The sequence below is a fragment of the Dendronephthya gigantea genome, unplaced genomic scaffold (genome assembly GCF_004324835.1).
Source record: "Dendronephthya gigantea isolate DGI-Jeju-01 unplaced genomic scaffold, DenGig_1.0 000077F, whole genome shotgun sequence".
NCBI lineage: Eukaryota > Metazoa > Cnidaria > Anthozoa > Malacalcyonacea > Nephtheidae > Dendronephthya > Dendronephthya gigantea.
This window is the reverse complement of record NW_021163087.1, coordinates 463,967-491,545: the sequence shown is the minus strand read 5'-3', so window position 1 is coordinate 491,545 and position 27,579 is coordinate 463,967. Positions and strand designations below refer to the sequence as shown.

At 38.5% G+C, this 27,579-nt stretch overlaps 2 protein-coding genes, 2 long non-coding RNA genes and 2 other non-coding genes across 6 annotated transcripts; 5 read left to right on the top strand and 1 right to left on the bottom strand.

The window, feature by feature from the left end:
- The first annotated feature begins 3,205 nt into the window (after window positions 1-3,205).
- Window positions 3,206-3,303, top strand: Trnaf-gaa. Its single transcript is given in 2 exon segments — window positions 3,206-3,243; window positions 3,258-3,303. It is a non-coding gene; the product is annotated as a tRNA-Phe (tRNA).
- Window positions 3,304-3,503: 200 nt separating this feature from the next.
- On the top strand, window positions 3,504-5,288 carry LOC114532034. The gene has a single exon (XM_028553626.1). It carries the CDS (start codon window positions 3,564-3,566, stop codon window positions 5,286-5,288), a length of 1,725 nt encoding a protein of 574 aa, XP_028409427.1. The 5' UTR covers window positions 3,504-3,563.
- Window positions 5,289-10,034: 4,746 nt separating this feature from the next.
- LOC114532033 lies at window positions 10,035-10,868 on the top strand. The gene has a single exon (XM_028553625.1). The coding sequence runs from the start codon at window positions 10,035-10,037 to the stop codon at window positions 10,866-10,868; it is 834 nt and encodes a 277-aa protein (XP_028409426.1).
- Window positions 10,869-17,583: 6,715 nt separating this feature from the next.
- LOC114532092 lies at window positions 17,584-18,186 on the bottom strand. The gene is made up of 3 exons (XR_003687925.1): window positions 18,108-18,186; window positions 17,814-17,982; window positions 17,584-17,693 (listed from the first exon to the last, which is right to left on the bottom strand). It is a non-coding gene; the product is annotated as an uncharacterized LOC114532092 (long non-coding RNA).
- A 3,197-nt stretch (window positions 18,187-21,383) lies between these two features.
- Window positions 21,384-21,465, top strand: Trnal-aag. The gene has a single exon. It is a non-coding gene; the product is annotated as a tRNA-Leu (tRNA).
- Window positions 21,466-23,696: 2,231 nt separating this feature from the next.
- Window positions 23,697-27,579, top strand: LOC114532052. Its single transcript, XR_003687917.1, has 4 exons — window positions 23,697-23,823; window positions 23,925-24,004; window positions 25,338-26,478; window positions 26,954-27,579. It is a non-coding gene; the product is annotated as an uncharacterized LOC114532052 (long non-coding RNA).

The window sequence follows — 27,579 nt, the reverse complement described above, 5'->3', positions numbered from 1 at the left end:
ATAGTCTGCGTTGCAGGCTACTCATATCCATGTGCTTTTAAATTTCGATGGACAGGATCTTCAAATTTTTGTTAACTTTTAAAGCTTCTGTTCTATTTTGACTATTCAAGGTAAGATATTTTCATCTTTCGTTCATATGTTACATTTACAGTTGTTTACAATTTTAACTGTTATATTTATGAAACGCTAAAAGAATACAATCGATCACAGCTAGATTCATGCTGTTTATATACGAACTATATAAATTCTTCTAGAATATTAACTATTAAGATGTACTATCCAATTTGCTAATTCGCTTTGCTTGAGCAGTTGAGCTGTCAGTGCTGTGAAGCAAATCAAGTTTTACATACAGATGCTTTAAAGGTTTTTTTTATCCATTGACATTTGTATTCCTTTGCTGATTTCCATATTTTGCATCAAATGATGTTTTAAGTATGCGGCTTGACGCTTGGGAGTCGTGTTTAATAACATGACACAGTCGCAGATAAAATATGCAATTGATCGTCTAAATTGCCTGACTGAATCGCTCAGATTCGTGCAATGTTTGACTTATTTAAAATTAGGTTACTGTAAGCATAGGCATATGTTTTTATTCCTATTTTACCATGAGCTAAATGTTTTTGTTATTTAGTGCTTTTACCGGATATTCACGTCACGTGGTTTCTGATTACACGTCTTCTCGAGCGCGTTCAAAGTTCAAAGTATTAAATGTTTTGTTACTCTTCACATGAAGCCAAACATTTACACGGACACAACAAAGACAAATAGCATATTTAAAAAACAAATATCCATGTTACCAAAAAATGTTCTATTTTGTTAAACATGTGCTACTGGGCCTGTATTTTTGCTTTGTTGCGGGGAAAATGTCGCTACGCGCGCAAAATTCTACCTAATATTACTATTATTGTTAATACTCCTGTTGTGATTCGTATGTTAAAATATTTTTAAAACTAGCTGCTTCTAAAGACAGCGTTGATATAGCATATATTGACCTAAATATTGACGTCATTGACAGTGTTCTCGCTAATAGGTGTTAATTCATCTACAGCCCCAGCGAGTTAACGCTCAATAGAGGCTCACTTTGCGTTTTTGTGGGTAGCCTGCGCATGCGCGGCTAACCACTATGTAGTCGAAAAAGTGTCCGGATCTGTGTGTGTTTGTGTGTGGGTGCCACATCTTCTGCAATCGTCGGATATACGAAAGATGACGAACGGTACGTTCTACTTCCGGAAAATTTTGTTGTTTTCGAAGGACGGAAGCAACCGAAGTTACGTTAATACGTTTGTCAAATTTTAAAGCGAAGTTGAATACTTTAAAGACGAAAAAGCGGTGATCGGTGAGCGTTGAATCTACAACTACAAAGTTAAAACTAAAAGAAAATAAATAGAACATTACCTTATTCGGCAAATGGTAGTAACAAGTTGCCCTGTTTTATAACTTATGACTTATAATGCAATATTTCACCTGTCAATTTCTTGCTTGTGGACATGCAGCTATTAAACCAAAGACATTATCTTATTGCAAATGGTAGTCACAAGTTGCCCTGTTTTATAAATTATAATGCAATATTTCACCTGTCAATTTCTTGCTTGTGGACATGCAGCTATTAAACCAAAGACATTACCTTATTGCAAATGGTAGTCACAAGTTGCCCTGTTTTATAAATTATAATGCAATATTTCACCTGTCAATTTCTTGCTTGTGGACATGCAGCTATTAAACGAATACCTTTAATATTGCAAACGGTAGTAACAAGTTGCCCAGTTTTATAAATTAAAAATTTATATTATGCAATATTTCACCTGTCAATTTCTTGCTTGTGGACATGCAGCTATTAAACCAAATACATTACCTTATTGCACATGGTAGTAACAAGTTGCTTTGTTTTATAAATTATAATTTGGCAAATGGTAGTAACAAGTTGCCCTGTTTTATAAATTATAATGCAATATTTCACCTGTCAACTTCTTGCTTGTGGACAAGCAGCTATTAAACCAAATACATTACCTTATTGCACATGGTAGTAACAAGTTGCTCTGTTTTATAAATTATAATTCGGCAAATGGTAGTAACAAGTTGCCCTGTTTTATAAATTATAATGTAATATTTCACTTGTCAATTCCTTGCTTGTGGACATGCAGTTATTAAACCAAATGCTTTGGAGTTCAAAAAACAAAACTGTTAACAAAAGTGGATTTCAACTGATCAAAAATCTTTAAAATATTGTTCAGATACATAGATAAGTCCTTAAAAATTGTTAATGCAAAACGTTTGAAACAATTTTGGACTCTTTGTTATGTGACTGTAAAATGATCTGGCAAATCAAGTAGTTTATCCTCAATGAAATCTTTGTTAAGATCTTTCTCCTTCTAAACTAAGCTTTATGTTATCAGACGATGTGTGCCACCATCCCGGAACCTTACTCTCCTTTTTGTTCTGTTCACTTATTTTGCTTAACAAATTTTATTTCCTATCTCTTGCAAAAATGCTTTTATATATGTTTTGATCTGTCTTAAAATGTATTTAATACAATAAAATATTATAATATATAGATTGCATAATAAATCGACTTCGTTGTAACTGTATTCAACCAGCTAACTATAGGGCATTTATTCCGTTGTCTATTGCATTAGAACATAAGACTAGAAAATAATATTTTATTGCATCAGTTGATATTTACTCGGCACTATAGAAGCTTTATCGCATTAATAATGTTTTACAGGCTACCCACATGTACGCATTGCGTACCTATTTTTTAAACCTGCTATTGCTATTAGTTAAAACAGATTTAGTTCACTAACATTTCATATAACAATTCACTTGGACCCTAAAATGCTCGCAGCAATCCCTACCTCGCAGGTAACCTAGTGTAGAAAACATTTTCCGTGTTTCTATACAGTTAAGAAACACGGCGTGGGAGTTTGGGAGTACGAGAAATAATCAGTGGGAAAACGAGCCCATAGGGCGAGTTTTTCGACGTTATTTCGAGTTCTCCCAAACTCCCACAAGTGTTTCTATACTGTATAGAAACAAAGGAAAAAATGTTTTCTATTTCTTTTATAATATAACTCGATAAACTCGAGGTGATTACAAGCCTATATTCTCCCAAACTCCCACGCGTGTTTCTATAACTTTTTATTTTAACATCCAGGGATAATTTTCATTTTTTTATAGCTGTAGGTTTTGTTGTTGTGGTAGCTATATCGTCAGGTTGGCCGAGCGGTCTAAGGCGCCAGACTGAAGAACAGTGCGAGGATTTCTGGTCCACGATGGTGGGCGTGGGTTCGAATCCCACACCTGACATTTTTTCTCCAATACTATAGACCATTATGTTTTCTATTCTATTCTATTCTATTTTTTATTCTACAGGGTGTCCCAAAAAAACGAAAACTATTGAAATCACTCATTGTTAAAATTTGAATGCCGTGCTCACGAATTTCAGCCCGTGGGGATTTAAATGTATTTATTATTAAATAATAAAGGAAGTTAATGTTATACGGGTCTTCGTATCGTAGTGTCTCGTAGTAGCTCTCGTAGTAGTGTCTCGAGGTGGCCTTGACATCATGGCGTATGGACGTGTATTTGACAACTCCGTTATTATTGAAGATCATTTTAGTTTTAATCAAGAAATTGATGAACATAGTATGGTGACATCAACACCTGCTAAACAATCAAATCTTATCGAAATAAATGACGAATTGGTTTGGAATGGTTCGTATGAGAATCTGAAATTGTTTATACAATCCGACTTGGGAATCGAAGGGCAGTGGAAATCTACCGGCGGAGAAGTAAAGAAATTCACAAGTAAAAACTATGTATTGAAGTGGCATAGTAAAACGAAGCAAAAGCTTGTGGTATTTCAAGACGACGAGAATCAAAGCCTTCGACAAAAACTTGTAAAATTCGCTTCGTTAAATAAAGCCAAGAACCGTGACGAAGATTATCATGACGAACATCTATCGTGTAGCAAAGCCGAAGAAAACTCAAACCCGGTCAAAATCACTCAAAATCCATCGACCAATGTCAACGAGCATGAACGCAAAAACTTAAATAATGCGGACAATTTTTCAATCGAAACGCCTCATGCTAAAAGTGGACATAAATTCGACAATTCTCAGTGTTATTGCTGTGACCTAGCGCTACAACTCAAGCGTATCGAAAGTGATATATTACAACTTAAAAATCGAGCAGACGAAGATACACAAGTATGTAAAATTAGCGCGTGTGAAAACGAAAAGGTTCACCTGAGAAACAATTTGGAAAAAGCTAACAGTATAATAAAAGACCTTAACACCAAAATTATTAATTTAGAGCAAGAGAAAACCGATCTAGTCACCGCTCTGACGCTTCAACAAAACGATTATCAAGCTTGCCTGAATAATTTAAATCAAAAGAATACTAATTCAGCTGAAATGTCTAACAACTTTCAAGTTGTACAGAAGGACAAAAACTGTAACAGAAAGCAGCAAGCAAGTGAAATCTCATCAACTTCCCACACGCTCAATGTAGATAATCGATTTCAAACCTTAAGCGATATATCGGACAACGAGACGCAAACAGAGATTAGGGCTGGCAATTATCCCAAGGGTAACGAAATAAATCCTACAAATGACCAAGAAGAATCTACCAATGTGCGCCAAAAGAAGGGAAAGAGTCCTGAAACACACGTAATTGGATCGGATATCTTAATTATAGGAGACTCGATAATTAAAAATATCCAACCTAGAAAGCTTTCAAAGAAGAAGGTGCATAAGTTTACTTATCCAGGAAAAACTGCAGATCAGATTGAAATGGAGATCAACTTTGATAAATTAAAAGCAATCCCGTCCCATGTAATTTTGCATGCTGGGACAAATAATCTCCCTTTGGAATCCGCTGCCGAATGCTCTCAAAAGATTGAAAAGCTTGCCACAAAAGTAAAATCGCAATTTCCCTATTCGAAAATTGGTTTATCAGGTCTAACAGTGCGACACGACCTCGCTTTGTCCAGAAAGATTGACGAAGTCAACAAGGAACTTGAGCTCATTTGTACGAAACTAGATATCTCATTCATTGATAACTCAACCATTGATGACACATGCCTAAATGGAAGCAAACTTCATCTAAATGCGAAAGGCTCGGCCATTTTAGCCGTTCATCTTATCAATTTTCTTAGGGGAAGCAGTGGACCAGCTTCATCCCAGAAACAACTTTATCAGGATTTTCAGAGTTCCACGATTCAGAAACTTGGAGAATTGTTGAAAATAATCGTACAACCACAGAAGGACATCCGCAGAAGGAAACGTTAACTGATTTAACGTGTGGCACAGCATCAGGTATTTTTGATCATCCATTGCATGCAATAAGCAAATTAAAAGGTATTAAAATAGCAAGTTTGAATATAAATAGCCTACTAAAACATAGGATTATAAATGCAATTAGTTCTGGCGTCAAATATGGCGATCTTACTGTATATACAAAGTCATATTAGAATGAATAACCCTTGATCACACAACGTTGAAACATAAATTAACAAAATCTAATGAGCAAGTATCGTTATTTGTTTAGCTGAACCATTTTTAAAAGAGAATCAAAGAGTTTGGGCAATGTTTTAAACGTCTAAATTTCAAAATATAATCACGATGTCACGATCGCGTATTCATATCTCGCGATTCATGGCCTTTGTCATGGCAATACACACTGTAAAACTGACTCTCACTAACCTTTACTGCTTTCTTGGATTTATGTGAAGATATCCAACCATTAAACTGAGAAAATCCTGTGAAAATATCCCGAAATATACAGCTACAATGTTTCATATTCCGTTCGCGACAACATGTTTCAATTTTCAAATGGACGCGCTCAATTCGACCTTCCCGAAATGCACTGCGCGCACTCTACCAACGATGCATGACCGATGTTGCTCCGGGGAGGCCCGAGGTATTTAATAAAGGTTTTAAATAGTCTGTTACATAGAAATTAACTTCTTAAAATCGCAACATTCGTCCTAACTATCTATCAGGAATGATATTATTACCATCGCGATCTTTGCAAGCTGGAACTATAAAGTTTTTATATAACGTCGAAACAACGTTGAATAAACGTCGCGAAAACGACGTCGAGAATAGGTTGATATATCGACGCTTTAACGACCTGACAAAAACACATCATTACACTGCATATATGATGTTCACAACACTTTCCCAATATTGTTGTGAATTCATATACAATTTAAATGCGGCAAACGCAGCAAACTCTAGTTTTATCTGACGTGGAAACAACGTTGAAACAACGTCAGTTTGCGACGTCGATATGACGTCGTGAAATCGACGTCGAAACGAAGTCGATATTGGGTTGATCGACGTCGCGACCAAAATTCAACCATAAATCAACGTCGAAACGACGTCGTGTGCTCACTGGGTAGATGAGCTCCGTGTGCTTTTGACTAATTCTTCCTTGGATATTCTTGCAATTAATGAATCAAAGATTGATGATTCAATAGCAGATAATGAAATTAATATAGCTGGATATAACATGATCCGCAATGATAGAAATAGATCTGGGGGTGGCGTAGTCCTTTACATTAGAGAAAATATATCCTTTTCTGAAAGGAAAGATCTCCTTCCAGAAACGCTTGAAATGATATGTATTGAAGTACGTAGACCACATAGAGTGGCTTTCTTAGTAAGTGTTTGGTATAGGCCGCCTAATTCCAATAACGACGCCTTTAATGAACTCGATTTATTTCTGTGTAAATGCGATCTCGAAAATAAAGAACTAATGATTGTTGGAGATATGAACTGTGATCTTGTTAAAGCAGTTCCAGACTCCCATACGCGGAGACTCCAACTGTCATGTTCTTTATACCAATTGGATCAATTAATCACTGAACCAACACGAGTGACCGCAGAATCGGCAACTTTAATCGACCTTTTTTTAACAAACAGATCTGAAAATATAATAAATTCTGGCGTGATCCATCTTGGAATATCGGATCACAGTTTGATTTTTGCAGTTAAAAGTATTAAAGTACCGAAATTAAGGCACGCTTATAAAGAAACCCGAGACTACAAAAATTTTGTTGAAAGCGATTTTATAGAAGAAATATCGCAAATCCCTTGGGAAATTGTACACCAATTTGACGATCCTAATGTATCCTGGCATGTTTGGAGATCCCTTTTTCTCGAGATACTTGATAGGCACGCGCCTATTCGGTGCAAGAGAATAAGAGGCAGCTCGGTGCCTTGGATAACATCTGACGTTAAACGATTAATGAGAACCAGAGATTTTCATAAAAAGCATGCAATAAAACATTCATCTACGGCACATTGGAATAAGTATAAATCAGAACGGAACAGGGTTAATGCTGCAATGAAAAGCGCTAAAAAAACTTATTTTCGAGACAAAATTAAAGAATGCTCACATAGTAAAGATGTTAAAAAAAGTTGGAATCTGATAAACACCCTATTAAATAGAAGTAAGAAATCACCCAATGTTAACGAACTTCATATCAATAATTCAGTTATCGTAGACGACAAACAAATAGCTGACGCTTTTAATGAATATTTCGTACAAATCGGTCCTAAATTAGCGGCTGAAATGTGTGAACCTACAAACAGTTTAGATTCTCAGGATTGCTCCGATAGTTTTTCTGGCCCTCGATTTGCTTTTTCCTTAATTAGCCCAATCAATGTTGCCATAAGTCTGAGGCAACTCAAAATCTCAAAAGCGACGGGTTTGGATAATATACCTGCTAAAATACTTAGGATATCCGCAGATATAATAGCACCATCATTAACCGCCATCTTTAATTTATCTCTCAACACATGTACTTATATTGATGCATGGAAAATGGCTAGGATAACACCAATTTTTAAATCTGAAAACAGACAAAAGTGTGACAATTACCGACCTATCTCAATTCTACCGATAATAAGTAAGATATTTGAGAAGGAAATTTTTGATCAGTTATATGACCATTTATCTCAAAATCTCTTGCTCTCCAAACATCAATCAGGTTTCCGGCCAAATCACTCAACCATGACAGCACTGATCCAAATGTGCGATCAATGGTTAGAGAATATGGACAATGGCATGCTAAATGGGGTTGTTTTTCTTGATATCAGAAAAGCTTTTGATTCAATTGATCACTCTATTTTACTAAAAAAGATGAAAACGCAATTTGGAATTCATGGAGCTGAGCTAAAATGGTTTGAATCTTATTTGACAAAGAGAGAACAAGTGTGCCTTGTCAATAGTCAGGTTTCGTCACCTAAACAAATAATATGTGGAATTCCACAGGGCTCAATCCTTGGCCCGTTGCTATTTTTATTATATATTAATGATATGCCAAAGTGCCTAAAATCTACAACTCCCTATCTTTATGCTGACGATACTGTAATTTCTGCATCATCACATGACTATGATACTCTTGTCCAAAATCTAAATGAGGACTTAAAAAACTTGCATAGTTGGCTTTTCAAAAATAAGTTACAACACCACCCAACTAAAACCAAATTGATGTTTATTGGATCACCGTATAACCTTAAAAATAAGGTTGGTGAAAATGCTGTAATTTTTGATGACAAACCAGTACCATTAATTCATTCTTTTGAAAGTTTAGGAGTAGTAATTGATGAAAATCTAAGTTGGGTAAAACATATTGATAAAATATGCAAGAAAGCAAGTTCTGGTATCGGGGCTATAAAACGCGCTAAACCGTACGTCAACACCAATACGTTACAAACCATTTATAAAGCACTGATCCAGCCGCATTTTGACTATTGTTCTACCTTGTGGTCAAACTGCGGTAAATTGCTTCAAGATAAACTGCAGAAATTCCAGTCCCGCGCAGCAAGGGTGATAACTAGTGCCACCTACGATGAAAGGTCACTAGATATTCTTAATACCTTGTCCTGGGAAACACTCGAAAATAGAAGGGAAAAATCCAAGGCTGTATTTATGTACAAAGTATTAAATGGCTACGCCGCCCCAAGTCTAAAAGAATCTTTCTGTAAAAAGAGTGTGAAACAAAATACTTATAATCTTAGAAGCAGTGAAAAGGATTTAATTCTTCCAAAACCCAGAACGGAATATCTAAGAAGAAGTTTTAAGTACAGCGGCGCCATGCTATGGAACAACCTTTCACCTGCAGCTAAATCGGCAGATACTTTAAACTGCTTTAAACGAGAAATAGCAGTAAACTAGTGGAAGATGCTGTGCCACACGTGTCAAATACGTTTATGTATTTTATATTTTTAACTCTATCTTTTTTTAAAGTACTTATACTACATTGTATTATTTGTGTGACGCCCCTCGTGGAAATCAGCTATATATAAATATGCTGTCGAGGCTAGCGTGGGTAAATAAAGTTTTTAATAATAATAATAATAATATATTCGGCGCCGGGGTTTCTTCTACTCCTGCTTTGCGGGTATCTACTTCGTTTTCCTCGTCCTCCAGCTCCCTTGAAGCGTCCGGTACCCCGGTCGTCGTCCATTATTTGTCACTCTTGGAACGCTGGTCGGTGCTCATCGCAATTCCTCCGGTGTCGGTTCCGTCATGCCTGTGATTTTCTGGGTTGTCCTGCAATCCATCGTCGTAGCGTGGCCCACCAGTCTACACGTCGTCCTCGTTCACCATCTCACTCGCAACCTGCGAAGAAGCGTCGATCATCAGACACCTCGCGTCGTTAGTTAATACGTAGTGGTCGGTTGTTGTTGCTGTTGTTCCGGACGTTAACATTGTTCTGTGCGCTATTTTAGTCTGTTTGTAATTCGTGTTCGGTTATGAAGTTGCTGAATAAAATAGTGATTTAGTTGCGCACTGTTCGCACCGATCGCACCGTTCGCACCGATCGCACCGATCGCACCGGTTGCTCCGATCGCTTCCGCTCGCTGTTCTTGCTATTTTTCTACTCCGTTGTAGGTGCTTTCGTTCGTGCTGTAGATCCACCGTTGCCAGAATCCCGCATCCTGTTTCCGTTGGTCTCCCGCGTTTCGCCGCTTCAATACGTCGAGTTTCATCGGGAATTAATCAACCATCCCAATCAAGCTATGGTTCGCTACGTGTTGGATGGTATAGCTCACGGCTTTCCGTCGGGTTTTGATTCTTCGCTAGTCTCTTTACGATCATCGCACCGAAACATGAAATCGGCTTTGCAACATCCCGATGTTATCGACAAATATTTGGCAAATAAAATTTCGCATGGTCGTGTCGTGGGTCCATTTGCCTCGCCACCATTTCCTAATCTACAGTGCAGCCCGTTTGGGGTCATTCCAAAGAAAGGCCAGCCTGGTAAATGGCGTCTCATTCTGGACTTGTCGTCACCCGAAGGCCATAGCGTTAATGACGGCATCCCCAGGGATCCTTTCTCCTTGACTTACATCTCCGTCGATCATGCCATTGCTCGTTTAGTACAGCTTGGTCCGGGTGCTCTTATCGCCAAATTTGACGTAGAATGTGCGTACCGTAACATCGCTCTCAGACCTGACGAACGTTTCTTATTTGGCATGTGGTGGCGTGAGTCATATTTCGTCGATTTGGCTCTTCCGTTGGTCTGCGTTCCGCCCCATTTATCTTCAACTCCGTCGCCGAAATGGTGGAAGCTTCTAAAAGCTAATTATCGCGTTCGTTTTCTCCTTCACTACCTCGACGATTTCCTGACCCTTGGCCCCGGCAACTCCTCCGAGTGCGCTAGTAATGTAGCCATCGCCAGGTCCTTATTCCTCCGGTTGGGTTTGCCTCTCCATCCGTCAAAGTGCGAGGGTCCTACTACTACGTTAGTGTTTTTTTTAGGTGTGGAACTAAATTCTCTCACCCAATCTGCTCGGTTGCCATCCGCTAAATTTGTGGCTATCGTAGAGCTTCTCCAAAAAATGGAATCGTAAGTCTTGGTGCACTCGTCGAGAGTTAGAATCCTTTATCGGCTCGCTTCACCACGTTACGAAAGTTGTTCCGCCCGGTCGCACGTTCCTCTGGCGTATGATTAATTTGCTCTGCGCTTATCGTTCGCCTACCCACCCTATTCGGCTCAATACGGAGTTTCGTCTCGATCTCGGCTGGTGGATTGAATTCATGCAATCTTGGAATGGAATCAGTTTCTTCCGCATGTCATCCGTTCGTTCGCTTCCCGATTTGTTTGTTGCCTCTGATTCCTCGGGAGCTATCGGCTTTGGTGCTATTTGGTCCAACGCTTGGTTTGCCAGTTCGTGGCCCTCCTTCGCACCTTCAACTAATATTACTGCTTTGGAATTGTTTCCCATTGTCGTTGCAGCGTATGTTTGGGGTTATCAATGGCATCGGTTACAGATCGAGTTCTTATCCGACAACGATGCTGTCGTCGCAATAATCAATTCGGGGACCTGCCGAGACAAGTTGTCCATGCACTTGTTACGCAGACTGGTGTTGGTCGCCTACCGGTTCCATTTTTCAATTTCCGCGCGCCACGTCCCTGGACGGCATAATTCGGCGGCTGATTGCCTTTCTCGTTTTCGGTTTCAGGAGTTTCGTCGCTTTCATCCCAACGCGGATCCACATCCCACGCCCGTCCCGTTGTCTCTGGTGTCGGGGCTGCTCAGCGTCAACTAGAGATGCAGTGTGCGGGCTTCCTTGCCCTTGGTTTGGCAGCTTCCTCTCGGCGCACGTTTTCTGCTGGCATGAAGAAGTTTTGGGCTTTTTATTCCCTTTTTCCCGCCGTGTTCTCCTCTGCTCCTGCCATTCCTACTTCCGAGAATCAGTTGATGTTGTTCGCTTCCTGGTTGGCGCAATCACTCTCGCCTGCAACCGTCAATGTGTACCTAGCTGCTGTCCGTTCCTATCATATTGACCTTGGCTTCCCGGATCCCACGAAAGAGAAACCACGGCTTCGTCGTCTGCTTCAGGGCATCCGTCGTTCTCGGTCTGGCGTTTCCTCGTTACGCTGCCCCATAACCCGCGAACTATTGGATTCATTCGTCGACGGTTGGTGATCTTGGCGGCTATGCAGTTATGGATCATGCAGTTATGTTTTGGTCTGCGTGCTCTCGGGCATTTTTTGGTTTTCTGCGTGTCAGCGAATTCACTTCGGTTGTCCCTTTCGCTCCGTCCCGTCATTTGGCACTAGCTGATGTACACTTCTCTTCTGGTTCGTCAATGGGCATTCGTCTCCGAATCAAATGTTCTAAGACTGATCCTCTTGGCGTCGGACAGGTCCTGTACATCGGGTCTTCAAACAATCATCTCTGCCCTGTCTTGGCGCTTCAGGCTTACCTCGATATGCGTGGCAGCGGCCCTGGTCCTTTATTCCTGTGGTCGGATGGCTTCCCCTTAACTGCTCCACAAGTCAATTTTTTCCTTCGCAAAATCTTGAGGCGGGCTGGCGTAATTGGGGAACTACTCATCTCACAGTTTTCGCATTGGGGCTGCTACTTCCGCCGCTGCTGCGGGGATTCCGGATCATCTAATTCAAGCTCTTGGACGTTGGACTAGCCAAGCTTACCTTCGCTACGTTCGCACATCGCCGCAGTCATTTTTCAACGTTGCCCCGCTGCTGTAGGGTTGGAGACTGGTGGAGAAGGTTAACGGTAACCTAACTCCAACCCCTCATCTGGCTTGGAGACATACTTGGAGAAGGTACCGTTAAAATAGCATGGTTCGTAGAGTTATTATCTGCGCCGAAAACAGCAAACTCAAAAGAAACACCGTTTCACCCCTAGCCCGATCGTTTCGCTCGGATACCGTCTCCATCCCTACCGATCGGCAGCGGGCAAAATATAGTGTAAGAGCTGGTGTGCTATCGTACTGATGTGAGCCTTAGGATCCGTTAGAACGTTAAATGTATTTATTATTAAATAATAAAGGAAGTTAATGTTATACGGGTCTTCGTATCGTAGTGTCTCGGGTCTTAGGACGCTGGTCCGGTCGGTTACTTGCCCTCTCCGGTGAGTATAAATATGAGCCCAGTTTGCCTGATCTAGTTGTTAGTTGCTTGCGTGACCCATCCCTCCCTTTTTCCCTAACGACTTCACGCGATGTTGTGAACTCTATGGGAGAAGCGTCTTGTTAATCTGGCTGGGGTTTTTTTTTGTTTTGTTTTTTGTTAGTTTGTTTTGCAGGATTAAGCACAGTTCTTTTCACACCCGTTTTGGTCGTTGAATTGGTGTTTGGGGTAAAGGTAAATTCATTAATGATCGCCACATTTACAGGTATTTTCTTTTTTGTGTGTGTGTGTGTACTTTGATGTTCGTATCGTTTATTCCACGGTTTCACTTCAGTGCCTCACGTGTGACAGTTGATCACGGGATGGAGGAGGTACCGTTAAAATAGCATGGTTCGTAGAGTTATTATCTGCGCCGAAAACAGCAAACTCAAAAGAAACACCGTTTCACCCCTAGCCCGATCGTTTCGCTCGGATACCGTCTCCATCCCTACCGATCGGCAGCGGGCAAAATATAGTGTAAGAGCTGGTGTGCTATCGTACTGATGTGAGCCTTAGGATCCGTTAGAACGTTAATGCAACTTATAAAATGCTAAATGCTTTGTGTTGCTAGAGAAAGGGGATATATCGAAGGTCATGGTCCTTGAGATGCACATTTAAATAATGTTATCCAAATTTGTAAATTGTAAATATTGTTGATAAATATCATTTTTGCGAACAAGCAAATTTGACTGCATCATATACATGCATAAAAATGCTTATGGCAACCCTGATTTATACACTTGTGGGCCCAACAGAGTGCTTGGGCATTCAAACTCTAACAATGGCATTGTTATGGGTGATTTCAATAGTTTTCGTTTTTTTTGGGACACCCTGTATACTATATTCTAAATTTTGTATTAAACACATGTAATTCAGTCTTAAGACTGCGAGATGTTGTTTTTAATAAACTACTACTACTACTACTACTACTACTACTACTCTGAGGGCGTTTACGTCAGACATTAAAGTCTACTGGGTTGCGAAAATATTTTAAACTTTTTATCGAGTATAACGAGACGTACCAATTATGCGGATATAAATTGTCAACAGAAATGTTTAGCTTTCTTTCAATTTTACTCGTGAAAAGTTCAATTTTCGTATGGAAAACCAACCGTAAACACAGTTCCGAACACACGGACGCTGTTTTTTTACGAGGGAAACCAGAGTGCCTGGAGAAAAACCCTCACTGAAAGCCGGAATTAAACACAAAGTACACAAGTTTGAGATTTTATTAAAACAAAGTCATGTATTACAACAAAATGTGTGTGTTAAAGATATTGAAATCAAGAGAGAGGAGACGGACAATTTTGGTCCTATTTTTATTAATACTTCACTAAACATGTATTACAAAGCGTGTGTGTTTTCTTTACATAGTACATCATTAATATACGAAGACATTAAACTATTATATCTAAAACCGGTTACAAAGTAGGTGCGTTTAAGATGTTGACATTTAAATTTATAGAACAGTGCAGATTAAAAGTTAATTTGGCATAATTAGTATAAATTGTTCATGTCTTTTTACAGTGTGCTATCGTGTTTGAGTAATGTTTAAGACTGATCAGTAAAACATGCATTAATTTGAGTAAGTGTTTCTAAGTTATCGTGTATTTTTTTTGTTCTGTTATAGAATTAATCCACTAACTCTGGTAGAGAGCTGAATAAAGCTTATGAGATCGACGAACTAATATAGTAATACATAAAAATGCCTGAGTTCAGAGCGCTTAGATTCAAGTTACGTTCGTCCAAAAACTAAAATTATTCTGCTAACAAATCATAGGCAGTGTTCCTAATAGTTTCGTTTTAAGCTGTCAAACTGTGCCACATATTTCAAGGATCGAGTTAACTTGAAGATATTTCATGAGCCCTTCTAGAAACAGCATGAAGGCATATATACACAATTGTCCTTGAAAACTTTATTGCACATTTCAGAGCTGAGTCATATAGCATGCTGCCCTTGTAGAAACAAGGTTTGGAAAAAAATATTACAAGAAATTGACTTTATATTTTTGAGGCTGAGGCATATAGCCAAAGGAACAAACTGTCGAAACCAAGTGCAGCATCAAGTGTAAATATTTTTTTTCAAAAAATTCAGTAAACATTTTTTAAACCATGCATGCAAGGGATATTCCCAAAGCAAGCTGCCCTTATAAAAACAGCACCAAGAGTACATTTTTTTTCAGGCAAACAGGACTAATACTTTCAAAGCCAAGGCATATATCCAAAGCAAGCTGCTTTTATAGAAACAGCAAAAGGAGTGCATTTTTTTCTTTGAAAATCTGGTTTAAAAACTTTTAGAGCTTAGGCATACAGCCAAAGCAAGCTGCTCTTATAGAAACAGCAATGAAAATAACACTGCAACGTTATTAGATATCCCAAGATACCTGCTAACACTTCGAACCACATAGCAAAGTCAAGCAGTACAAACAAAAAGTGGCGCCTTACTTTTCATAAGCACTACTCGACGAAGCTAAATGATTGGAAATCTCAGAGACCTTGGAAAAATAATTAAGTTACAATGCCCACCGCCAATGTTTGTCTCGTAATTGGTTTCTAACTATAGTAGAAATGAGGCATATATATCGTTTTAAGATAACAGCATGCACCCCCCACCCATTCCTTATTTTCGTCAAGTAACTTCAAATTCATTAATTGAGAGCATGCGTGTGTTAACTTTGATTGCATAAATTCATGTATTTCAGAATAGCAAGACAGTATAAGACATGCGGTAAAATTAATGTTTCTGGCTTGAATATTAACTGTAGTGTTAAGTGAATGCAAGAGATAAGAGATATAAACTAGAAGCCATTATAGGCCATGGTTTGCATCAATGTATTTACTCGTGTGCGTGTCTACTTTATATATGTGCAGCTACAAGATCATGAGGTATCGTGCATGATGTTTTGTATCTGTTCATACTTTGATATAAATCATGTTTTTTTCATAAATACATACACAATATTATATGTTCAATTACAAAATATAGTAAGGCAAGATATAATCGTATATTTACAATGTTTGCTGAGAAATCAAAAACGTATTTACATACAAATAATTTTACAACCAGACCGAATAGTGACCCTATAGTTATCATTTTACCATGGTAATTCCGAAAGCCGCAATTGACCGCATTTCAAGAGCCGAAGATGATTTCAATCAAGACAAGAGAAAGAGGAAAGAACCTACGGGATTATGTCTGCCATTTGTGGCAATGGTTTGTGTTAGTGTGCATGGCTTTTTAGCCATTTCTTAGGTCAAATATGGGTATATATAACAGTTAAGATATGTTTTCAGTTTTAACAGACAAATTATCAACCTAAACTTTAGCGCAGCCCTAAGCACAAGCGAGCAGTCCTAAGCGCAAAACCGATTAAAATATTTAACCGAATTTAAGAAACGTTTGCCCTCATGCATCATGCATTAGCTATGTTCCTGGTGGCCAGAACTTAGTTAACTGAACTTAAAACCTTATTTAACTTAAGTTCGTTAACTAAATTAGTTAACTTCGTTAAGTTAATCATGCACAGACTAACCCCTGCATGCACATTTTTTGACCACCAGGCTACTCTAACCTGTACGATGCTCGGGCATCGATGATGCGTTGCTGTTTGGCGTCGATTTGGCGTAGTTATGGCGTCGAGGTTGCCTACATTAGGCGTAGATTTGCCGTCGAGGTTGCCTTCATTCGGCGTAGAGTGCCGTCGAGGTTGCCTACATTAGGCGTAGATTTGCCGTCGAGGTTGCCTACATTAGGCGTAGATTTGCCGTCGAGGTTGCCTACATTAGGCGTAGATTTGCCGTTGAGGTTGCCTACATTAGGCGTAGATTTGCCGTTGAGGTTGCCTACAATAGGCGTAGATTTGCCGTTGAGGTTGCCTACATTAGGCGTAGATTTGCCGTCGAGGTTGCCTACATTAGGCGTAGATTTGCCGTCGAGTTGGCCTACATTAGGCGTAGATTTGCCGTTGAGGTTGCCTACATTAGGCGTAGATTTGCCGTCGAGGTTGCTTACATTAGGCGTAGATTTGCCGTCGAGTTGGCCTACATTAGGCGTAGATTTGCCGTTGAGGTTGCTTACATCAGGCGTAGATTTGCCGTCGATTTATCTTGTCGGTAATAGCTCAACAGAGCCCATCAACCTGAAATAAGATTAAAGAAATAAGCAAACTACATTTTTTATTGAGAAGAAACACGCGTAAAATTGCGATTGTAAACAATATCTATGAAACCGCTCTGGGATTTTAAGTATTTCATTGCCATTATTCATATCAAATTCAAATTATCATGCGGCCGTTGTCGTTCTTGACCTGAATCATGCATAAACTCCCCATTGTTCGGTTTATCTAAAAATGTTCAATTGCTTAATACTCACGTTTTATTATGAACAGGTTTTGTCGTTGTTTCAAATGGCTTGACCAGCTAAATCGCCACCTGCAATAAAACCAAAAGAATGCTTGTTATAGACAGCGATTTCAAGGATTTACCTTCGATGAAGGGAGCATAAATATCGGGAGATAACTTGCGGTGATTATTCAGTTGAGAGAACGCATGATGCCTGATCAAGCGTTTCAAGTTTATTATCCTATTTTGAATAAAATAGACCCAAAATTACCTGTTCATTTCAGCAAAAAGTGTTGAAAAGCAGCTTTGGACTTGCCGTCTCTTTAAATGCGAGTCATCTCGGGGAATTTCAGCTATGGGTTTTCTTTCCCAGCTCATTTCTATATTCGGTTTGGTTTTAGCTTTTAAACTCCACCTGGAAGAACAAAAGGCAATGTTAGTTTACTGGTTTGGTCTTTATATAACTCAATTCAAAGGTAATTGCTTGCGATTGGAGCAAAGGTTAGCGGCTCACATACGATTTAGCGTATATTACCTTTCTCATATCATCAACAACTCCCAAGAAAATGCGTAGACGTGCTTTCTCTTCAAAAGGCGAGTTATCTTAAGCCAAATGCGAGTCGTCTCGGGCAATTTCAGCTACGGTAACGGACTTTTTGCCCACTTCACTTCATTCAGTTTGGTTTTAAACTCTCAAACTCCACCTGGAAGAATAAAAGGCACCATTAGTTCACTGCTTAGGTCTTTAGAACTCAATTCAAACGTAATTTGCGTGTGGTTAGAGGGAAGGTTATATAGCGGCTCAACGGTAAGATTTGACGTATATTACCTTTCTCATATCATCAATATTCCCCAGAAAAAGCCTAGACTTGCTTTCTCTTTAAAGGCGAGTTATCTTGAGCCAGGTCAGCCACAATTAATCGGTCGTCAATCTCTTGTTAACAAATTTCATCGTTTAGCTTCGCTTTAATACGTCAAAATTCTGCATGAAAAGAATAAAAGCTACGTTAGTGCTATACAAGTTTGTATTTGAAGCTGAACACAACACGAGAGAGGCATTACAAGACGTGAACTAAAGACACGTGGAACCTCAGCCCAAAAGCTCACGATGAAACAAGCTGATAAAACACGCAAAGGGAAAGGCATATTACCTGGTATTACACCAACGACAGTCTGTCAGAGATAGTAAACTTCTATTAAACTTCTCTTCTGCTGAAGACGATAGCAATCTGATAGCAATTTCTGTTGAAATTTTCTTGGCATGGAGGAGACTAATTTTTATTCTTCGAAGACCAGCGCTGAAGCACAGAGCATACAGAGGTTTGACTTGGCATTAATTATGCGTTCCTAGCGGCCATGTTGTTAGCCAGTGCACTAAAGAGAGGCCCTATCCCCCCCGAACATTATAAATAGCCATCGCTATATAAATAAACAGATCGCTCCCACTTCTATATTTTTCTATACTCTTCTAAAGGATAAGAACTAACAAAATCTGGTTTTGAGAAAAAAATTGAGCAACGTTTTTGTCAAAAATACGATTTCTCCAGATAGTTGTGTCTCGGCTGTTTATATTCCATTATGTGTTCAAGCCGCCGCCATATGCATGATTTCCCGGGGGGAGAAAGCCTCTCTTGAGCGCACTGGCTAAGCCAGGGGTACGCAAAATTAACGGCAGTCAAACCTCTGTATGCTCTGTGGCTGAAGTGATGTCTCAAACTGGAATCAAAAGCATATATTATTCATTTCACCCGCTCCTCGTGTCTGCAAAATAAAGTCATCCTATTGGATGAACACTCCCGACCTGATAGCTTAACAACGCTTCTGATTGGACGTTCATAGTAATTTAGATAATATGATTAATTCTCTTCTCCTAAGCCTGAACATCAGAAATGAAAGGAAAGAATTAATCATATTATTCAAATTACTATGGTCGTCCAATCAGAAGCAATGTTGAGCTGTCAGGCCGGGAGTGTTCAGCCAATAGGATGACTTTATTTTGCAACACGAGGAGCGGGTGAAATAAATATCTAGCTTTGATTAAACGTTGCCACATCACAACATGGGTAACACGGAGTCTGACGTAATAATATTGAAAAACACGGGGTCAAAAATTATGGAAAACACGTAGTCTGCCAAAAACATGGAAAACACGGAGTATAAATGTTTGGAAAACACGGAGTCAACGTAAATTATACATATATTATTCATAAATGAAGGATTGCTCATAAGTCTATACTAATTTTTTATACCACAGTAATAGTATAAAAGAAAGAATACACAATAACAAAAGATTATAGCTATAATGCCTCTTGCTCAAAGTCATAGAATTATTGTTGTAGCTAACTACATTACGTGTCCTTATATCACCTTAAATCACACCAAAACTGCCACATCCAATTTCCTCTTTGTCTACAATATCCTCCCTTTTAAATTAAGGAATATTATTTATGTTTAAGGATAAGTTTTTCGGTCGTTTATTTACCATTTGCGGAATAGCAAAAACGTTACGCGAATTTGACGCCATGTTGTTTAAAACCCGCTATCAAATTTGCATAATTCACGTTGAGTATTGACCACTGAGCTTGGCAGACTTCCAAACATTTATACTCCGTGTTTTCCATATTTTTAACAGGCTCGTGTTTTCCATAATTTGTGACTCCGTGTTTTCCATATTTTTAACAGACTCCGTGTTTTCCATATTTTTAACAGACTCCGTGTTTTCCATATTTTTAACAGGCTCCGTGTTTTCCATATTTTTAACAGACTCCGTGTTTTCAATAATTTGTGACTCCGTGTTTTCCAATATTATTACTTCAGACTCCGTAATTTTTACTCCGGGACTCTAACTCCGAAACTCCGGCTCCGGAACTCCGACTCCGTGTTATCCATGTTACCGCGAATTTTCAAATCGTCGCTCACGCCGGAGTAATTATTTAGATAATGTACCCTTTTCATAAAAAACGATTGCTTTTTAAAAGTAATTTATTCTGCCTTTCCTGTATCTGACACTGCTCAGACCCTTTTGAAGGTATTGTAAAGTTTTCAGTCAACAATAACGTGCCTCGAATGTGCCTGGCAATGTAGGCAACGCAATGACCCTGAGTTAACACACGACAAACTATCTTGGTGAACTACGTAGACAAACTATCTCAGTGGACGAATATGTTAAACGAAGCAGAATCGCGCGTTTGGAAAGTGCACCAGCATTAGGAAATTACTTATGTGGTAAAAAGAGTACGACACAAGTTGTTCCAGCACTTTGTGTGCAGTATATTTCTTACTAAATTTTTAAAAATTCCCAATACTATAGACCTGCGCTTTATATCATTGCAAAGATCATTCCATAATTTAGTGTACAGAAAAGGAGGGCTGTCCCACAGCTGTGCGATAAACTTTGGGACATCTAATTTCCGCATGTACCTCGTGCGGAAACATTTTTTTTTATTTTAACATCAAGGGATAATTTTCATTTTCTATACCAGTAGGTGTTGTGGTGGCTACTCGTCAGGTTAGCCGAGCGGTCCAAGACGCCAAACTCAAGAACGTTGTGAGGAATCCTGGTCCGAAATTGTGGGCGTGGATTCGCATCCCACACTTGACATTTTTTCACTAATACAAAATTGGTACTTCTATATTGTTCTAAAAAATACTTTTGTGAAATTACTTCTGCCGCTTCCCCGTCGACAACGTGGAACAAAAGCGATATTGGTTCCAAAATAATTTGAACAGTCAGGTTGGCCGAGCGGTCAAAGGCGCCAAACTTAAGATTGCGTACGAGTTCTCGTCCACAGTTGTGGGCTTGGGGTCGAATCCCACGCCAGTAAAACTTGGACATGTAGGAAAATTATTTTTGGTCTGGTCAAAAATTCTCGCACCTCCTAACGTGAAAAACAAAGTGAAGCATTTAAAAAAATTATTAGCGATAAGAATACACCAGACACAATATTTTACAGTGGATATAAAGTTCCAATCTGGATTGGCGTACTTTTCTACAAATAAGACAGATACTTAACCATATAATCTTAATATATTTTGCACAGGCAATACTACTCGTTATGTAAAATAACCGTTTGCAATATTCAAAGTTGGGCAGTAACGCTTTGTAGGTAGCGTAGCCGAGTGGTCTAAGGCGCTGGTTTAAGGCACCAGTCATTTCGAAGGCGTGGGTTCGAGTCCCACCGCTGCCACTGTCGGTTTACCTGTCGATGTACCTCATGCGAAAACATTTTTTTTAGATTTTAACATCAAGGGATTATTTTCATTTTTTTATTGCAGTAGGTGTTGTTGTTGTGGTAGATACTCATCAGGTTGGCTGAGCGATCTAAGGCGCCAGGTTCAAGAACGTTGCGAGGAATTCTGGTCTACAATGGTGGTCGTAAGTTTGAATCCTAGACCTGACATTTTTTCACCAATACTAAATTAGTACTTCCATATTGTTTTAAAAAATACTTTTGTGAAATTACTTCTGTCGTTTCCTCGTCGATAACGTGCAACAAAGCGATATCGGTTCAAAATTATTTGAACAGTCAGGTTGGCCGAACGGTCGAAGGCGCAAGACTTAAAATGGTGCAAGAGCTCTGGTCCACAGTTGTGGGCGTGGGTTCGAATCTCACACAAGACAAATTTAGAAATGTTGCAAAATATTTTTTGGGCATGTTGGAAATTCCTCACACCTCCTAACGTGAAAAAGAAAGTGAAATTTTTTAAAAAGATATTAGCGATAAGGATACACTAGACGCAATATTTTACAGCGGATATAAAGTTCCAAACCGGACTGACGTACTTTTCTACAAATAAGACAGATATTTGACTAAATTATTTTAATACAAAATAATTATTTTAATAAATTATTTAAATTATTTTTATTGCACAGGCAATACTACTTGTTTTGGGAAATAACCCTTAGCAATATCCAAAGTTGAGCACCAACGCTTCGTACGTAGCGTGGCCGAGTGGTCTAAGGGGTTGATTTCAGGCACCAGTCATTTCGATGTCGTGGGTTCGAATCCCACCGCTGCCACTGTCGGTTTGCAAATATCTCGCGGAAACATTTTTTTTATATTTACATCAAGAGATAATTTTCATTTTTTATACCTGTAGGTGTTGTTGTTGTGGTAGCTACTCGTCTGGTTGGCCGAGATGTCTAAAGCGCCAAGCTGAAAAGCGTGGTGGGGAATTCTGTACCACAATGGTGAGCGTGGGTTCGAATCCTTCACCTGACGGACCCCCCTTTCCATGCGAGACTCAGCAGGATGCACCGGTCAGAGAATATCCTCGATCCGCCCCTGAGTCGCTACATGGCAATAATCTGCCTAATACTAGCAATTGTCATTAAATTAAAATACCACACCACCGTGGTATGGTTATAGCTTCATTAAACATAAATAGTTTAACAGCCCACGTTGATGAGCTTTGGGTTTACATTATAGTAATAAGATTGATATAATGTGCATAAATAAACCAAGCTTGTCGACTCATCAGTTAAGGACCATGAGGTCTATATACCAGGTTATGAAATTATGAGGAGAGACAGAAATATAAATGGACGTAAAGGAGGAAATATTTGCATCTATGTCCGCACTAAGATAAATACAAAATTCGAGATGATTTACAGCTAGATGCACTTGAAAATCTAGTTTTGGAAATTAAAAAACCAAGATCTAAACCCATGCTAATTTGTACCTGGTACAGACCCCCTGATTCACCAGTGAGTCATTTTTCAGAATTGGAACAAATGATAGGATATTTTGATTCTGAAAATTTGGAACATTATCTCCTTGGCGACCTAATTGTTGACTACATGTCAACAAGTGAATCATCAAACAGACAAAAAATGCAGGAAATATTAGACATTTATGATATTGAGAAATTGATAAATGAACCAACAAGAATCACAGCTACTTCAAGTACCTTTACCTTTACAATATTATTATATTCCACAAAATCCTAGGATAATAAATACTAGACAATGAAAATTTTCGATCAAAAACTTTTTCTAAAGGAGCTGGAACAAAAAGATTGGCGGAGTATTTATCATTCCAAACATCCAAATGAAATGTGGCATACTTGGAAAAGTATGCCCATGGAAATTATTAACAAGCATGTACCACTTAGATCTGAAGAATTAGAAATAGGAAATCACCCTGGATCACCAAAGAACTAAGATACCAAATGTTTCATAGAGACTACCCTGGTAGCCCAACCTGGTTCCATTCCTATTTTATCGATCCAACTCAAAAATTTAGAGTCGGTGATCAACTGTCAAATTCTGTACCAGTCACTTGTGGTGTGTCTTTTGTCAAAAGTTGCCCCCGCTCGCTAAAATGACTTCCGTTATATCTCTCATTCATTTTGAATACAAAATTTCCCGCGTGACTGCACTTGCTAATGTGAAATAACTCCCCCATATCTTGTTGTTAACATAAATATCAAAACGTTTCTAGACGAAGCAAGAACTAACGGGTAGTAAACGGTAAGAAAAACTTGAACTAGCGAAGACTTTCGAAACACGTCATCCTCTCCTGGCCTCCTGGCTCAAATTCAAGGTTTGATAGCAAAATTTGGACATATGATTACATGTATTGCTCAGTTAAATATATAATCGCTCTGTATAAATTCTAGGGTATGCATTAAATATTTTATATAGGAATGTACTCGATTCTCGTATCCAATTTAACATTTTTGGTTGCGATATTCACTCTACGAGTTGTACAGACTACAGCTGAGGTAAGTAATACATATAATCTTTAAAGCAAGGACGTTATACCCATTATATCTTCGGCGCCAATCTGATGAACAACGACCAAATTATATAAACCCGTCTGTTTTTATCCCGACATCAATGACAGATTATTTTTAGCTTAGTCTCGAATTACGCATGATAGGAATATAATGAATAAAACAATTATGGTGTCAAAAAATAGGATATCTTTTTGAGACCATCACTAAAAAAATACTCACAAAAGATGGCGTTAGTTTAGTTCGATTGGAAGTACTCTATGAATTTATCGGAATCGGTTTAGCCCAATGAGAGGTCAATAGCAAACTATACGTGGGGAATTGGAAGGTGATGTGGGTTCCTTGACTATTTGTATAGGAATTTTGACATACGAATTTTTATTGCCTTTGGCGTGGGTTTTGTGCAAATTATTGACACCTAATTAAAGGGGAAGGGGAGGAAAGCGATGTTGACTCGTATTCGGAAGCTCTTAAACGATCAGAACTACCAACCTTGAAAACAAGAAGAGAACTACTGTGTGTAGAATATATGAACAAGATGAAACGCGAGGATCATCCGCTATTTACATTATTACCAAAGTCTGCTGCATGTGATCATAATTTCAATTTAAGGAAGATCTCTGAACAATTTTACCTATTTAATAACGTTACTAATTGTAGAACAAAGAGAACACAATCCTTTTACACTTTTAAATATTTTAACTGATTAGTAGCTTAATTGTTCAAATATTTGATAAATATTTTAATTTTAAATATTATACAGGGTGTCCCAAAAAAATGTCCCCTCTATTGAAATCAAGCCTTTGTTAGAATCTGATTGCCTTAATATTATAATAAACCCAATTGAAAGCAAGACGCTTTGTTTGAATGCCTCAACCTAATAACTATGCTATTTACACACTACTGCGTTGATCATGCATTCAAATTCCAACAAAAGCTTCATTTCAATAGCGGGGACTTTTTTTTGGGACACCCTGTATAATTCGTAATTCGTATCATGTAAATTGCCCAAAAGAATATAGTAACATTGTGTAAATAGTAAGATCTTATTAACTTTTATTGTAATACTTGCTCAGTAATTCAGTTATTGTAACTGCAAGAGAGTCTTCTAATAAACCACACATATATGTTAGTAGATCAAGTAGTTTTGCAAAATCCTCTCCCGGGACGGCTGGAAGTTAATTTACCCTCCAAATGATTAAAGAGCCACGTATCTCCACGTGTTGTTATCCGCATAATACGTTACACATAAGCTTTCACTAATTTTTGCTCGTGTAATGATCAGGCAAAAGTTAACTTATGCATGTTTCTTCTTCAACAGAATGTGGAAGTAAGCCAAATATTTCAAAGCTACGAAATGGGAATGGTTGCAAACATTGACACTCTAAAATTTCAGATTTTGGATTATGTCGGCATGATAGACAACGCTAAGTGTCCGACCCCCACACCAGGTCAAGGTTTGTAAGAGTCATTTTCACTTCACCAACCTATCGTTTTTTATTAATGCTCTAAAGCACTGTTATATGTGAAAAACCACAAAAGCTACGTTTCAACCTCAATAGTTGTTAAATCTGCGTAAATAAAATCAAAACGACTATAGAAAAATTAGAAAGTTACTAGCAAGTAACTAGCTACATAAAAAGTGACAACAAAACAGTTTTCACTTAAAATTTCCAAATATCATTTATATTTTTTTGTTGTTATGGCACTTTGCCTTGTCAACAAGAATGTTTTTTAAAATCTCGATAATCTATATTGTTGTTGCGATTGTCATGACAACAAGAAAGCTAACGTGAAGAATTCTCGTAAACTGCTTGTTATTCAGTGTCGTAAAGCTTTACGAGAGAAATATGATAGCAAAGTGATTGTCAATACAACGACAAGAAAGCTTTAAAGCAATATTTAATGTTTTCTTGTGAATGCAATTAATATATGCAAAAGCTCGACAAACATATTGTTTGTCAAGGCATCTTGGGGTAAACTGTTGCAATAATTCCGTAATTTCGACGTGAATGAAGATGCAGAAGTTTTCGTACACAACGTGTTCGCTTTACTGAACAGCGTTTTGAAGTCAAGGCAAATAGGGTAGGAGACTTTACAGTCCCCCGATTATTCCACAGAAATTAGGAATTCAGGTAAAATACTCTTCGGTCGCAGAGAAACGTCTATGACGTCGTTATGAAGGTCTATTTCAGTGTGAGCAGATCAGGCTGGTAATTTTTATTACCAGATTTAAACAGATGGACACAGACAACCACACCTGATTTTAATAATTACGAAATTTATAGCAGGAGGGGCAGTCGAACTAAATTTGAATATATGGTCACACTATATCACGTGCTGTAGTATTGAAAACCATTTGCATGTTTATTAGGCTGGGAAGCGTTTTATTTTCTGTAGAAATGGGACAAAAAGAAGTTGCTCAAAATCCGTGTTCATTGTTCAAAAAGTAGCCTACTCAGGTAATATCTTCATTTTTCATGTGTAATTGAAGATTTGGGACAAAATGACCAGAGTGCATGTGCAGGTCAATGACCCAGAATAGCAATCTGATTAAGACTCTTTGATTCATTTGCCTCGTCACGGCCTTGATTTAGTTACATTAGCTTGCATGCAATGTCATAAAAACAGCCTTGTCCCCAGGCGCTTTATTAAAAAACATAAAGGCTGCCTTCAGAGTAATATATAGAGATCTGTTGAAAAGATGTACGAGTGCGCACGGCAAATGAAGCTTCGTTCTCCTGTCGCTTCCTCCTCAAGCACCCCTGCGCGTTCGCACATCTTAGCCACAGATCTCTATATTACGCTGAATGCAGCCTTTATGTTTTCCAATAAAGCGCCTGGGGACGAGGGTGTCATCAAATACTGAGCTAGCCTTCGACAGTTGCTGTGGCTAATAGGCGATTCATATATACTTTTATCAACTTTTTTCTACAGCAGGTAGTCTGTTGAAGTTGGACCAGATTATGCCGCATGCGACAGGCTGGTCATGTGGTCCCATATATATGAGGTGAAATTTAAAAAACTCCTATTTTCTCTATTTATCTTATTAGTCTTCACATAGCAAAATTTCTTGATTGCAACTAAATGTCTTTCAGAAACATTTTGGGGTCATTTCCTACTAGTGGCACAATATTCTCTCTTTAATCATTAACTTTACCATCATTACCTCATTTCTAATCCTCAGACATGCTCCATCTGATCATCTTTATTCAATTAGTGCATTGAACCAAGGCCAGACGAGACACTTGGCGGTTATTCTGTATATTCCGTTAAACACAAAGCGAATAACACAATATCTATGCCACACTATCTGTTATAAAATTATAGACCCTTCGCACGAGACTTCTCAATAGGCATCTGAGGCCGGTTGTATCTTACATTTGTCTTGAATGAGTGAACTTGAATATTATGCACTAAATAGTAGTTGTAAACAGTAGCTTTGTATTGAGGTTAAAAACATTTAGTTTGCTTGTTGAGTAAAACGATAGACTTGCTTTCTATTTTGAACTTAAGCACCGTTAAAACTAAACGGTTTGATACAACCGGCCCCTGGAGGGCAA

Coding starts and splice junctions, on each gene's coding strand:
- LOC114532034 (XM_028553626.1), top strand. CDS start 3,564: ATGGCGTATGGACGTGTATTTGACAACTCCGTTATTATTGAAGATCAT.
- LOC114532033 (XM_028553625.1), top strand. CDS start 10,035: ATGGTTCGCTACGTGTTGGATGGTATAGCTCACGGCTTTCCGTCGGGT.